The sequence below is a fragment of the Xenopus tropicalis genome, chromosome 6 (assembly GCF_000004195.4).
Source record: "Xenopus tropicalis strain Nigerian chromosome 6, UCB_Xtro_10.0, whole genome shotgun sequence".
In the NCBI taxonomy this organism is placed as follows: Eukaryota; Metazoa; Chordata; class Amphibia; order Anura; family Pipidae; genus Xenopus; species Xenopus tropicalis.
The window spans coordinates 31504242-31519550 of record NC_030682.2 but is presented as its reverse complement, the minus strand read 5'-3'; the positions used below and the strand labels follow the sequence as shown (position 1 = coordinate 31519550).

At 37.8% G+C, this 15309-nt stretch overlaps 1 protein-coding gene across 5 annotated transcripts in view; it reads right to left on the bottom strand.

Annotated features, from left to right (window-relative positions):
- akap9 (A-kinase anchoring protein 9) overlaps window positions 1-15309 on the bottom strand; it is a 125483-nt gene that overhangs the window by 62546 nt on the left and 47628 nt on the right. For all 5 annotated transcript variants that reach the window (XM_002934593.5, XM_012965616.3, XM_012965615.3 and 2 more), the window contains 3 exons: window positions 12517-12741; window positions 9627-9743; window positions 9036-9151 (listed from right to left, as the gene is read on the bottom strand). In XM_002934593.5, coding sequence (XP_002934639.3) covers window positions 9036-9151; window positions 9627-9743; window positions 12517-12741 — 458 coding nt within the window. The remainder of the gene's footprint in view (window positions 1-9035; window positions 9152-9626; window positions 9744-12516; window positions 12742-15309) is intronic.

Genomic DNA, 15309 nt, shown 5'->3' with positions numbered 1-15309 from the left:
CTTATGGTGGAGTCGTGAACACTGACCTTAATTGAGGCAAGTGAGGCCTGCAGTTCTTTAGATGTTGTCCTGGGGTCTTTTGTGGCCTCTCGGATGAGTTGTCTCTGCGCTCTTGGGGTAATTTTGGTCGGCCGGCCACTCCTGGGAAGGTTCACCACTGTTCCATGTTTTTGCCATTTGTGGATAATGGCTCTCACTGTGGTTCGCTGGAGTCCCAAAGCTTTAGAAATGGCTTTATAACCTTTACCAGACTGATAGATCTCAATTACTTTTGTTCTCATTTGTTCCTCAATTTCTTTGGATCTTGGCATGATGTCTAGCTTTTGAGGTGCTTTTGGTCTACTTCTCTGTGTCAGGTAGCTCCTATTTAAGTGATTTCTTGATTGAAACAGGTGTGGCAGTAATCAGGCCTGGGGGTGACTACAGAAATTGAACTCAGGTGTGATAAACCACAGTTAAGTTATTTTTTAACAAGGGGGGCAATCACTTTTTCACACAGGGCCATGTAGATTTGGAGTTTTTTTTCTCCCTTAATAACGTAAACCTTCATTTAAAAACTGCATTTTGTGTTCAATTATGTTATCTTTGACTAATAGTTAACGGTTTTTGATGAGCAGAAACATTTAAGTGTGACAAACATGCAAAAGAATAAGAAATCAGGAAGGGGCAAATAGTTTTTCACACCACTGTATATTGAAGCAGTAGAACTCTTAATGAATTGCATAAGTCAATGTAGGACTGGCCAGTTGGGATGACTTTGACGTAGTTGGCCAGCTTGAAGTATATTGCAATATATGGACAATCCCTGTTTTGCTTAAAGGGGGGGGCATTTCTTGGAAGCTTAATGCACAGAATGTCTTATATATATTGATAATGTGTGCAGAGAGGATTTCTTGTTGTTGTCTATATGTATTTTGTGGTTACAACCTCATTGTACCCCCACCTAATGGTTTAAATTTAGTGGTTGAGCACAACTTTCCCTTTTTTGATTTATAGCAGCTCCACTCTGCCAATACTATGTTTTTAATTCAGACAGACTGACTGCAATATATTGGGAGCCCAGAAATATCTGTTGGTGCAAGCCTTGCCAAACACCCTGTTGTTTGATTGCAAGCAGCTCATGTAGCGATTGTTGAAGGTCTCTGATTCTTTTCAGAGATTACTGTTCATGACATAGGGGATATTTCTTCTCAGTGAAAACCAGTGAAAGATCAGTTATCTAGAAGTCATTTCATAAATAAGAAGAGACAACCACCAGTTAAGGGTACTTTTAAATGTGGTAACTGTGTTACATGCAACTTGGTCAAAACTGTAAAAACTTTCACGGACCGTTTTGGGAAAAAACATTATATTAATGATTATATAAACTGCAAAACTACAAATGTAATTTACTGTCTTGAATGTCCCTGCAATAAAAAATACGTCGGCATGACAACCCAAATGCTTAATAAACGCTTACAAAAACACACAAGCACTATTAGAAATGCCAGAGAAGATCTCAAGAGTAATAAAGTGCTAAGCACAGTAGCCAGTCATTTCCTATATCATCACAATGCTTGCCCAGATTATTTAAAAGTCTGGGGAATAGAACATGCATCTCTGGGAATAAGGAGTGGCGACATTACAGAGCATTTGTTAAAAAGGGAAAGTAGATGGATTTTCCTGTTAGACTCTCTTTCACCTTCAGGCCTAAATGAGAATATTGATTTCAGTGTTTTTTTGAGATAACAACAAGGATAATAATTGTAGAAAGATAATGTGACACCATTTGATTTGGGAAAATTCCTTCAATGATTTTATTTACAATAATAATACACATAATGAATTATTTTAACAGATAGACACGATAAGTCAACAATAATATATTTCATCACTTTTATCACCAGCACAAAATAATGCATTTAATGAGTTTATTTGCACATTTAGAATGCCATCACTGGGCTTCACTAATATAGTGCTACACTTTAGCGACAACTGCACGACAGAGTAATTCCAAGTGAACATAGAAGGTATAACTTTCACACTTATTTTCACTAATACACCATCAATCCTTTACTAAATTCTTTATTAAAATTATATGATCACCAATCAATATATTTTTCAATAAATTCACTAAATATAATATAAGAAGAAATAAGAAAATCACCCAAGAATAATTTGTCCCCTGTTCATCCTAAAACTAGTTGACAAAGATGATCACCAATTAATGAACACTTATATACCTTTTAAAAATTCACTAAATATGTAGTAAGAAGAAATAAGATAATCAACCAAGAATAATTTGTCCCCTGTTTATCCTAAAATAGTTGACAAAGATGGTGCCATTAAAGGCAGTAATCTCCAAATACCTAATATCTCTTGTAAGAAATATGTAGTAATTGGTGTTCGACATTTTTTCTGTGGGATAATAAAACAGTAATTAAACATATAGCAAATATAGGAAAGTACTCCGTATATTAAATTTCTTAAAAAATCCAATAGGATTGTGAAAAAAGACTCACTAGATCAGTAAATGACTTACAATAAGCAATAAGAAAACCAACTCCTACGTCACCTGGGCGGTCTTAGATACAATGGAATGATTGGCTATTAAGGGTTTAAAAATGATCCCTAGGAAAGCGCAAAAAACCCGCCTTGAAAAAGCAGTAGCGAAACGCGCGTCGGCGTCCCACACTCTAGATCTATTGATTCTCTGTGCCGAGGTAACAAGCATCTTGGTAGTAGGCACAGGGGAACGTGTAGCGTAAATAATGTAATTTGAAGTTCAAACCTAGTGTTCGAATTGGGGATTAGCAGATTTGGGTTAGGCGACATAGGCGACCATTGTGATCGGTCAATGTGTGTTCTATGGTAACCTGTTGCCGAGGTATAGAGTTAGCTGTAGTAGGCACAAGTTCCCATCTGTATTTGAATTTGTGGCATAATATTGGCTATGCTGACCGATACCAACACTTTTTGAAGGTGTTTAGGGGCGATCGCAATGAACAATTGTAGTCTATGAAAGCCGGTTGCTGAGGTAAAAAAACTTTGAGGTGGTAGGCACCGGCTTTCTTCTCGCCTTTCGTCCAACTGGGGATCAGCTGATTTGGGTTAGATGATAGAGGTGACCATTGTGATCGGCTAATGTGTGATCGAGGGTAACCTGTTGCCGAGGTATAGAGCTACGAGTAGTAGGCACAGGTTTGCCTCTGCATTCGAATTTGTGATATTAACATGGGCTATGCTGACCTTTATTAACATCTAGTGACGGTGTCTAGTGGTGATCGCAACGAATAATTGGTGTTTAGGAAAGCCGGTTGCTGAGGTAAAAATTATGAGGTGGTAGGCACCGGCTTTCTCCCTGCTCGTCGATATCCGCACTGGACAATCCGTATGTGTCTAAATCTGTTACCAAGAGATTGAGGTATTGGGCACAGGTGTTCTATTATCTGCACATGAAGCCAGGGTATTTATCAAAGACGGCTAAGGCTGACTGATGAGGTAGTTCGTCTCTCCCTGTGCTGAGGTAATATCGTGACTATAAGCACAGCGATACCGATATAGTATGCTCCTGCTGAACTTTCTCTGGCGGGACAATGTCCTAGAATGATAACGGGAGACTTACCCGAACAGTGTTTAGTGAAGTATTGGTGTTATACTTGACTTATTAAGCGGATGGAGGATCCCGCGCACTAGGAAGTCGGGGATAAGTAACGAACACGGGAGATTTGGTCTCATAGCCGGTCGTGTATGTTTAGCAAACTTCTATATAACGCTATAAGCTCCAGATACGGTCTGTTTGAATCAATAACGACTCGAAGGCAAATGTTTGGGAGCCTTATTTTATTAAGATCGGTCAGATAATCACGTCATCACAACAATGTCTGTGCAAGTAACTAAGCTAGTCCGTGGTGGGGGGTATCTATAAGTGACCCTCAAAAAAAGGAAACATATCTTGTGGAGTGTATTCCTTTTATTCATACCTAGTTGATAAACTAGAGGTCCCCACAGCGGGTAACTCTGCAAGCGACATAATAAGAGTCCTATGGAGGGATGGAAGTGACGCTAAATACTTACCTTAAGTTGCCATTATAGAATATCTCTAAAAATATATAAGATCACACTGACACGGAAGAATAACTATATGTAACCACCAAGGCGGGGTATACCGCCGAGGGTTTGTTGGATGTAAACTTACCTATGGTCAATGGTGGTAAATGGAATCGTAGCCTATACTAAAAACATTAATCAAAGAATAATAATACTCACCTGAAAACCATGGTTTTCACTGAGAAGAAATATCCCCTATGTCATGAACAGTAATCTCTGAAAAGAATCAGAGACCTTCAACAATCGCTACATGAGCTGCTTGCAATCATTATTGATACATTTGATAGCAACACTAACAAAGTAATGAAATAGTTGCCTAATTTTTTGACAGGCACTGAAGCTTAATATAATAGATAGATCTAGGATGTGTTACTATATATTTTAAGTTTTCTTTCCTTCTTTTTTGCTTTACCAATTTTAAGATACATTTTTAATGCTATTAAAATTAAAGGTTATATTTTAAGACTTCTACAGGTGTGCCAATAAAACAGTGTTTCTTCTACCTTTTGACTTATAACTAATACACTACACTGTGTGCACCCTGCAATACAAATCACTGTAGTGCGAGGTTCCTCTACCAATAGACAAACACCCTGTTGTGCACAGAAGGCCAGGCAAAAATGCATCCCATATAAGCACTGACAGGCAATGCCTTGAAGAGCATTGGAGTTCATTATTTGCTAACAAAAAAAAAACACAATAGTAAAACTTGAAAAAAAAAATTAAATGGAGAATAAATCAGAAGTTTCTAATATAATTAACTGTATTGGTGAAAGTAGGTTGCCTTTTTGCTCTTCTTTAGAATGCACCCCACTTGAGTTCAAACTACTGCAGGGCTCAAAGCAAATTTCAGGCAGCTCTTTAAACAAGTGTGGTACCAAATTAGAGTTGGTCACACAATCTTTTTCATACAATTCAATTTCAAACTAAGCTGTAAAATTACTTATGTGTGCATGGTTTAACAACAACTGGTATGATTACAATAAATATAATATAATGTGATCTTTATTATTTCAGGCAGAGCAAGATACAATATGCAAAAAAATGCTGCCAAGTGATGGTTTTTTTGTGCTGTTTCTTGTGCCCTGAAGTTACTATATGCAGTGCCATGTGTAGAAACTAGGGGGTCACAATGGCATCCCCTGGAACAGCAGGTACTGGAGTGTTATATCAGGAGTCAAGTATAGGGCTCCCTTGTCATTGTGTAAACTGTATTCTGCACCTTGAGCCAAATTAATGCTACTAATTTCTGCACCTCTTGGCACTCTAGCACTTGCCCATATAAGTAAATGAGGGCTTTTACTAGAATGAGCTTGCAGGTATGACAGTTGCGATATCCTAGGGCAGAGAACCTTTTGCACCTGTGAGCCCCAATGAAAATCCACCAAGAAGCCACCCTGGTATATTTAAAAAAATAAATAAATAAAAAAGGAAAACAAAATACATGCTATATTTTGCTGCTTTGTAGTACCTTGTGGGCCGACAGGTTGCAGGAGCCTCTGTTGGTCAAAATACTTTTTGCCTCCAAGACTTGTTTTCAAGTCAAGAATTCAATAATCATAGTTTTGAAGCTATTGGGAGCAAAATCAAAGAGGTATAAAGCAACACGTTGCTCATGAGCTATTGGTTGGGCATTGCTTCCAAAGGGTTTTCCTGCTGGTCAAACTGGCCCAACTAAATTCCTTCTCCCTGAACAAATCAAACCGTAGGATGATGAGGTCTGCAACGACCCATTAGCAACACAACTTCCCCCATGTGACTTCACCTTACAGAGCAAAAAATCATGACTTAGGCCTAGAGAAGAGTAGATAATTGATCCTTCACAGATCAGTGGATTTTTAAATTATAAGGTACTACAACAAAAGTCCAGTTCAAAGGGACACCTTCATCAAAATAAAAAAGGTTTTACTTGTACCTGAACACAGTGAAACTAGTTTAGTAATACTGGGCAGACTTGTAAGAAACAGGTTGTACATGTATAGGAGGACCCCTCTACCTAAATACTGCCCAGAGATTGCAGAATAATATGATTTCCGATAAATTACAGTACTATGCTACAATCTATTTAAGAGTAGTACTGACTGGGTGGGGGTTGTAGACCTCCTTCCTTAGTTCTGGGTTGGAAGGGAACCCACTAGCCAGATATTTCACACAGCTGTATTGAACAAATGTTATTATATTAAGGATAGTGGCTGTCCCATAGCACATCCCATCAATTACAAAGGTTATGGGGGTAATAGAACTCACAAAGTTTGCACCAGAGCTACTACCCAAAAGCAAGTGGATGCTTGCTTGCCTTTAAACTGGTGAACTGTACTCGCTACTTCGATTCTATGTGGTTTTCAACCTTGTAAAAACTTTGCAAACCTATTAATAAAATTAACACTGAAATCTGTTCAGAAAGCAGTGGAAATGGAGAAGGAGGAGAAGTTACACAAAACAGGCCAGGTCACTCTCAGAATTTACATTGAAAAGATATAAATATTGTGATATAAGTAATCTGCTTCCAATATAAGACAGGTAAGAGATCTGTTATCTGGAAACCCATTATCCAGAAAGCTTAGAATTATAGGAAGGCCATATCCCAGAGACAATAATTGAAATTTTTTTTTGCAAATAATTGAAATTTTTAGAAATTATTTTCTCTTTCTCTGTAATAATAAGCAATACCAAAACAATCCTATTGGGTTTATTTAATATTTAATGATTTTAAGCAGACTTTAGGTCAGGGAATTGGACTTAGAGAAATCCCTTATCTGAAAAACCCAGGGTCCTGAGCATTTTAGATAACAGATCCTACACCAGATGGTTCCCATGCTTAGGGAACTCAAGCAAACAGTGACCCCCTGTGGCACAATCTTTAAGGCAAAAAAAGCCATTGCTTTTAAATGTATTTATAAATGACTTGAGGTTGGCAGGTAAGTAATGTCTCTGTTTTTATTGACGTGTGAGAGAGAGAGTGTGTGTGTAAAAATCACTATGGGGCCGATTCACTAAAGGCCGTTAACACTTAACGCACAGTTTTATGCCGTAAAAAGCGTTATTTCCATCGCATTGAGGTAATTATCGAATAGAAATAATACTAAAGCATAATTCACAGACATATTTGAAGTGTTAAATGCATACAATGTGGTGATAATTACTGTGAAACTTAACGCCTCCCGGGAGTAGGCATTACTAAACAACATTGTAGCTGGTGATTGTCTGTGGTGACAAGATGGAGTTTGCAGTCGGATTTTCTCAAGTATGTGTTCTCCCTAGAAAATGGTAATTCTCCCAGGGAAATGGTAATTTTCAGAACGGTAGTTTTCAGAAAGTAACGGTTCCGTGCGCAATAGCGTGCGCTAATATCGCGTGCTACGAAATAACCCATAAATATATTGCATACTTTAAAATAACACTTAAAAATATGTCATTGCCAGATAAATAACGACAATAACATCGCTTCTTAATTCAGACAAGTGTCCTCTCAGTGAATCGATCGTTAATTCTCAAAATATAAGAAGTGCTAATATTTTTAATGCATGCTATAAATATCACTCGTTTTTTCAGCCTTTAGTTAATCGGCCCCCCTGTGTGATAATTTATGGACTTAAGATTAGCATTATGCAGGGCAATCAAAAGTTATACTGACACTAAAAAAATGCTCTTCAATATATTAATGTACATTATAAGTTACCTGTAGGTCATGCTGATCATTTTAGGTTTTTGTAAATAATTGCTACTCAAAGAACTTAAACCTGACTGTCCCTTCTGAGTTATAGCTTCTAATGCTAACAGACTACTGCAGCACAAATATGGCCGCCCCCTCATAGAGGAACATGGGGCATCAGATGGGTAATGTAAACACATCAGGCAAATACTTTTTGAAAAATGATAAATAGCATGCAAAGACAATGTTATGATACATGTAAAAAAAAAAAAAAAAAGAATATATTTCTGGTGTCAGAATCTCTTTAAAGGGGAACTCCACTCAAACACAACTTAAGTTTTTTGAAAAGTAAGCATAATTTTGCTAAATACATTAAAAAATATGCAGTCGTTTCATGATTTTCAAAGTAATAATATGGTTTGGAACAGTTACAGTAATTTACTGTCCTCAGCCTGCCTTCAGCCTAAATCCTCCAAATCCCAGAATCCCCTGCACACTTGATGTCAGTAAGGAAAGGAACATCCCAGTGCAATGCCCTATGCGATATGTAATTCCTGCATGATGTCTGTAAGCTGTGGAGAAGTTGTTACAATTTTTACCATTAATGTTTTAGTCCCTCCTCCCCTGCCAGGATTTCAAATGATGCAGAAAGAGAAGAACTGTTTTACAGCTGGATTTTAGCATATAAAAATTGTGTTTATGCATAGTTTTTGAAGGAACATATTACAGTGATAGGTATATTAGGGCTTTCTGTGTTATGTGTGGCTCTTTAACAAATTTTGGTTTGGAAGCTTGAGTTCCCCTTTAAGAAAAAAAAAATGATAAAAACTCTTTCACGTAAATCAAACAGGATTGCTTAGGACAAAAAGCTTAGCACTGCTACCCTGTGAACTGAAAGTGTAGGTTTAATATCAGCCTGGGTTCTATTTGAAAGTTTCTATGTTCTCCCCAAGCTTGCATAGATTTCATTCCAAAAACAAACAGGCAAGTGTATTGGTTCCTTATACTGACCATATGGTGTGTAAATGAGATGCTTAGATTGTAAGCTCAGCTGGTGAAGTGAATGATGTAGAATCTTTTTGACGTGATGCAGTGTCAGTGTTATGTAAATAAAATAACATACCACTTTATCAGAAATATTGAAAAAAATCTAAAATAGATGAGACAGAAAAGGCAAACTTGTATGTAAGTGTATATATAACCAGTCCCACAGGAAGCTTGCCTCAGCTGCTCAGATCTCATGACTTGAATCTACTTCCTCCTGTTAAATTAAATAAAAATGACTACTGCCTACCTGTCACAGATGGGTTCATCTGGTAAGTCACCCTCGCTTTCTTTATTTCCTTCTTCCTTCTTGCTAACACCGTCCCAGAATTCATCCTTACTTTCGCTCTCAGCCACGTGTTCTTCCTGTGCAAATTGTTGCAAGGGCAAATAGGAAAAAAGAGACAGCAATCCTGTCATGCCGATGTCAGAGAGAATGCCTGTCCTCATGTACATTGGGCATTATCAGACTCCATCTTCCCAGCTCAAACAAACAAGTCAATGTGCTTTTAATGCCCAAACAAACCACCAACTGTAATAAACTAAAATGATCTATATCTGTATCAAAACATAAAACAAGGTGGGATTGACACACATAAAGTCCTTATGCAGTATAGCTGCAGTACAGTTCCTTGTTTAAACAAACAGCTCCTGACAACACTACGGTAACTATAGATTCCTATCTGTCAAACACTGAGATCCCTCCCACATTCAGCCTAATAAAAGAACAATGCGGCTAAAACCTGATACCCACCCCGAGAGGAAAGTTTTCAGGCAATCAGCCTAATATGAAAAAGAAACTATGGCCTGGTGCCATGTGTCAGGGCAAACATGATCTTACCAGTGTCTGAGAGCTATTGTCCTGCACTATGCCTGCCCAATTCTCTTCAGTTTCAGGGCTCTGTGGCTCTTCCAGCAATTCTTCCGATTCACTGGTTTGGCTGCTTATTGAAGCATTCTAAACAAACAAACAAACAGAGTTTCACTTACTTCACGTATACATTACGAAAAAACGCTGAGTAAAAAGCTGTGTAAAATAAATGGAAAAGATCGCCGTCTGAACGCTGGATATTACGCTGTTATGTTCCATAAGTTCCGGCAGAAGAAAAAATGCGTAAAAAATTACGCCAATTTTACGCCGTTTTTACACGGTGACGCCTGGCAATGTGTGCCGAATTTTCTCGCCGTTTTTTAAACAGCATAATAAATATGCCCCTATAGTTCCCTGTTGTTTCATTGTGACTGAAAACTGGCAGATTCAGTAAATAAAAATGACCCCAACAAAACAATGTAAAGACATAAGCCCACAGACAGACTAAATGACGCTAGTATATATAAATTTAGTCCGTCCTCTACTTTTTGGGATTATAAATAAAGGATACAAGAAAGTAGAATCATTAGGGCTGGTCAATCAGGAAGCAAACACACCCAATGAAGGAAGGTAGGGGTTTCTGTAACTGTACTAAGAGAAAGAGAATCTGCGCAGGGTGTCAGTGCACCCAAGTGGAGGTGATCTGGCAGAGCGGAGGACCACACTATAGGGCAAATACATTTAGACAGAGGTAATAAGGGGTGACAGCCAATGTTCGTCCTTGCCCTTTCACAAGATGCCCTTTAATTGTCGCTTTACGAGGAAGGGTTCTGAGAGGTTTATTCTGCAGACGAAGGGTTTGCAGGGTGGGAAATACTAAACTGCCAGCACAGCCAAAATGGCAATATACAGCAAGTATAACTATTGTGGGCAGCCAGCCGTACACGGACTACCTTATAAAGAGCTCTGAATGCAGTAAAGAGAATACCCATTGAAACAAATGATCCCCCTCTTTTACTTCTCTGTATCGGAAGGGTTTATTATCATTGCCGAACCATTAAGGCCTTCTAATTTTGTTTAAGTCATTTTAAGCCAATTCAGTAGCAAATTATCGTAATGATTATGCTCCTTACCTAACACACGTACACACTGCTTTGTAACTCAACAACAATGAATTTAATTTCCACCAAGTCAGCAATCCACAGGTAGTACCCAGCTGGTACAAAAGTTCTCCTTTACTACTTTAAAACAATGTTCCTTTTCGCAAACCAGCAATTGTAGAACGAGGGAAAAAGACAATAAAGGAAAAGGAGAAAAAAGGAAAATAAAAACAACTTTAGCTACTCTACAGTTTGTTCTACCCATTTTTTTCTTTTCCTTTTCTGCCAACTGTGTGGGAGGGGGAGTCACTGACAAATAACTTATTTTATTCAGGGTCTCTCCTATTCATATTCCAGTCTCCCATTCAAATCACTTCCAGGTTGCTAGGATAAATAAGGTATTAGCAACCAGATAGCTGCTAAAATTCCAAACTGCTTAACAAAAGCACAACTGAGCAATTTTACAGACATGCTGATGCTGATTTTAGTGCACTAATGAAAAGGTTTTTTCAGTTTTTTGTTACCCACAATTCATGCAGGCAACAATACACCCATGTGTCACTAAAGGAATACTGTCATGGGAAAACATGTGTTTTTTTCAAAATGCATCAGTTAATAGAGCTTCTCCAGAAGAATTCTGCATTAAAATCCACTTTTCAAAAACAAAAACAGATATTTTTATATTTAATTTTGAAATTTCACATGGGGCTAGATATATTCTTCATTTCCCAGGGTGCCACAGACATGTGACCTGTGCTCTGATGAATTTCAGTCACACTTTACTGCCGAGCTGCAAGTTGGAGTGATGTCACCCCCTCCCAGCAGCCGATCAGCAGAACAATGGGAAGGGTACAAGATAGCAGCTGCCAGTAGATATCAGAATAGCAATCAATAGTAAGAAATCCAAGTCTGGCTTGGGACTCCTCCAGTTACATGGGAGCAAGAGAAACAATAGGTTACCTGAAAGCAGTTCTAATGTGTAGTGCTGGCTCCTTCTGAAAGCTCAGACTCAGGCCCAATGCACTGAGATGGTGCCTATATTACAGCTAAAAAATTACATGTGTTGGTTCAAGAATAAAATTTTAAATGGTAAAGTGAATTATTTCATTTTTTATGTAAACTGTGTAATGTAGAAATAAATACTACACCATAAAAATCATGACAGTATCCCTTTAAGGTCTTTCTCACACTATTTCTGATTTTTTTTTATCTGATTTGTAAGGGCTGATCTTTGATTCAATACCTGGAGTTTAGAGCACACTTCATGTTCCACAAATCATCAAACTTCATCAGTGGAAGGGAGACAACTAAGGGTGTATAAAACTGTTTTTGAAAGCTGGCACAACCTTGACGGATGGATGTGTGTTGGTATCCCCACCGTACAGAATTACAGAAGTGGCTAACATGCAAGCTTATATAGGTATCATCAACTGAATGGACCGAACAGAAATCTATTTCTTTTAACACTAATACACACAAATGTATATACATATATATTTAAACTTGAACCCTGTGCAGCAAGAGGTCCTGGAAGCTGGAATACATGGAAATTCCATATCTTCAACAACGTCAAGGATTAAGTTGTTAGCTCTGGAACTGTATGAACTCATAGATTACAATGCATGATTACATGATGGTAAAACAGACTCATAGCAGTAAACAAGATAAATATTGCAAGTGCATCTCAATTACCACGCTATGAATGGATTGGCTGTGTGACAGAATTCTGATCCTCCTATGATACAGATGGATACGCAAGAAGGGACAGTCCCAACACAACCAAGAGTCTAAGCAACATATTTTCAACTAGGGCAGCTTACCACGTTTAGCTGTGCCCGCACCATATGCAGCTCAGAGAGGAGTTGCTCCTGATCATACATCTGCCTTTCTAACTGTTCCATGTGAGAATATTTTAGGGCCTCAACAGACTGCTGGTGCTCCTGCTCCAGTCTCACCAACTCTTGTCTCATGTCTTCTACATGTTCTTCATACAAAGGTCTTAGCTTGGCATTTTCTGCACCCATCGCAAGCATGCGGTTGTAGTCCTGAAAAATAGGTAACCATGACCATATCATTATAGTAACAATAACATATATTATACATTATAACTATAACATTAGAGAAAGATTTTTTATATATTTATATTATTTCATTAATGATTATGCAACTTTTTAACATACCATTGGAAGCGCTTCAGTTGAAAATTTATAGCTTTTATTTTTATGTTAAGGTTATGTTAATTTACCATATTTCTGGTGGTAATTATTTCCAGAGAGGCTGTCTCATTGATAGATATGCAGATAATATGTAATCAGTTACTGCTAAATAATGCCTTCAACTTTCTGCAAGACTTATTATATATCTGCTTCAATGGTCCAAAAGAGCACTATGACCCTCTTGAGAGATCCCCACCCCCACGGGGTTCTTCTTGACCATGAAAAAGAATTTTTTTTTTCCATTCAAGAGGGTTTATGCAAGCATAAACAATCGTCACAAGACCCATTTTCCATGAAGGTGAACACTAGCCAAATACTCTAAGCAAAACAAAAAAGCAGCAGTGTCATTTCTCCCTCAAGCCAAGCTGAGAAACTAGTCTTAGGAGTGGAAATGTGGCTCTCTACCAAATTTGCCCCCACCTAGCCCCAATTGGTGCACTGAACACTCACAAAGTATGGAAAAACCTGGCAGATACCACCTACAGTCCATTCATACTAGTGCTTGTTTGCCTCAGAAATTAAATAAATGTCTTTATATGCTAACAGACCTCCTGCATGCAATTTCCACACTAGTATAGCCATTACCATTAGGTGCACTACTGACCTACTGTGGTCTCCGTCTATCCAATCACTATACATGCAATTTCCACCGTATGGACATCACCGCCAATATTACTATAGACTATTCCAAACAATTTATCAATGTACATGCAGTTTCCACACCACAGACAATCCCACCTAGCTTACGATTAACCTACTGTAGCCTAATCCTCTCTACATAAAGACTTCACGCTGCTATAAATGCAATTTTCACCACCTGGCTTGCAAGGTAGATGCATAGTAACTGAAACTCCAGGGCTTTACCTATCATTCCCTGTATAGATCAGTTTTGTCAATTCTGAATTTAAATATAAACGAGGCCCCAACAGCCCATTGGGTACAGAACAGCTTATTTATACAAACTGTAGCAGTTTTACCAGAGAAGGTTAGGAACACATTATATTTAAATACCTACAAAATCATTTGCTCCTTTAATCATGTTCATGAAGTCAGCCTTATAAGCAAAGTCCCTGCAGTATTTGTTCTTCTGAAACACCTATTCCTATCATATCTAAAAATATTATACTAAAAAACAGCAAAAAATCCACATTTCTTATCTGAATGAATAAGAATCTAATACGGACATGTCTAACTGACCCTCATATAAATGTAATAATGCTGCGCGAGTGTAATTTTCAGCTTCACAATGATTTTCTGTGCAGTAGTTATAGGTGTCTCTCTGAAGCAGTGATTCCCTGTCGGACAGTTCCTTTCATCAGCTTAACCTTTTAGTGTCTGTTACATACAACAGGTTAGAGAACTGAATTTCAGACTCTTCCCATAGACTATCTGCAATCCACGCTTCCTTTATTTATGCATTAACAGCAAGTGCTATTTAAAGCTATGTAAAACATCAACATTATTTTGTTTTCAACATCCCTTTTGTAAAATGTATGTAACTGTAATAGTCATATTCAAGTATATATTTTAATGTTACGTACTGAGGTGATATTAGCAAACGGCAGCATAACAATGAATCAAGCATTGTTACTGCAATGATACTGTGCAAGGAAAACCGGCAAACTGAAATTACTATCACAGAACCAGAAACTCTGAAATGCACTTTATAAACCTTTCTTCCACTCACCGAACAATATAAAAGATTAAAGAAATATAAAACTTCTACTCACAGCACAGCAGCTGACTCCACTTGCTCCCCCGGCTCTCTCCTTTCTGTCTTAGAGAGATCCTTTCCAACACTACCTTACTAGCAAAGCAAATATTTGAGGTTTCCTACACCAACAGGTACATTTAAAGCTATTCACTCCTTTATCCTTCATTATTCATCCTAAAAGGTGTGAATGCTATGTGATAATGCACCTCACTGACAGTAACTACATGAGTGCCAAATCCGAACAGCAATTTTCATTTATTTACAGATTAATGAAATTAAATACACAACAGGAGCCCTATTAGAGATAATGGAGTGTTTACTACCAATTTGCCCAGAAAATGGCTGCATAGGCATGGTAAAAAATGGAAGATAAGCCAGTAATAATCTTACATAAACTTAAGAATCAACCAAAAGGTAAATACACTATGGGGCCTATTTATTAAAGTACGACAGGTACTTGTGTGTATTTTCTGTGACTTTTTCGTACCTTGTGACAAAATTGTATTGTCGTGCTGAGTACGAAAGTTTCGGATTCATTCAAGATTTGATACCGTCACTTTCCTTGGACAGGTTGGAGTGCCAATGAGTCCTATGGAAATCTTCCAAAATCATGCACAGATGGATCAAAGTCGGAAAGGTTTTCCTGCTGTTTACGATCGTTCGGATACGAAAATTTTGTGATT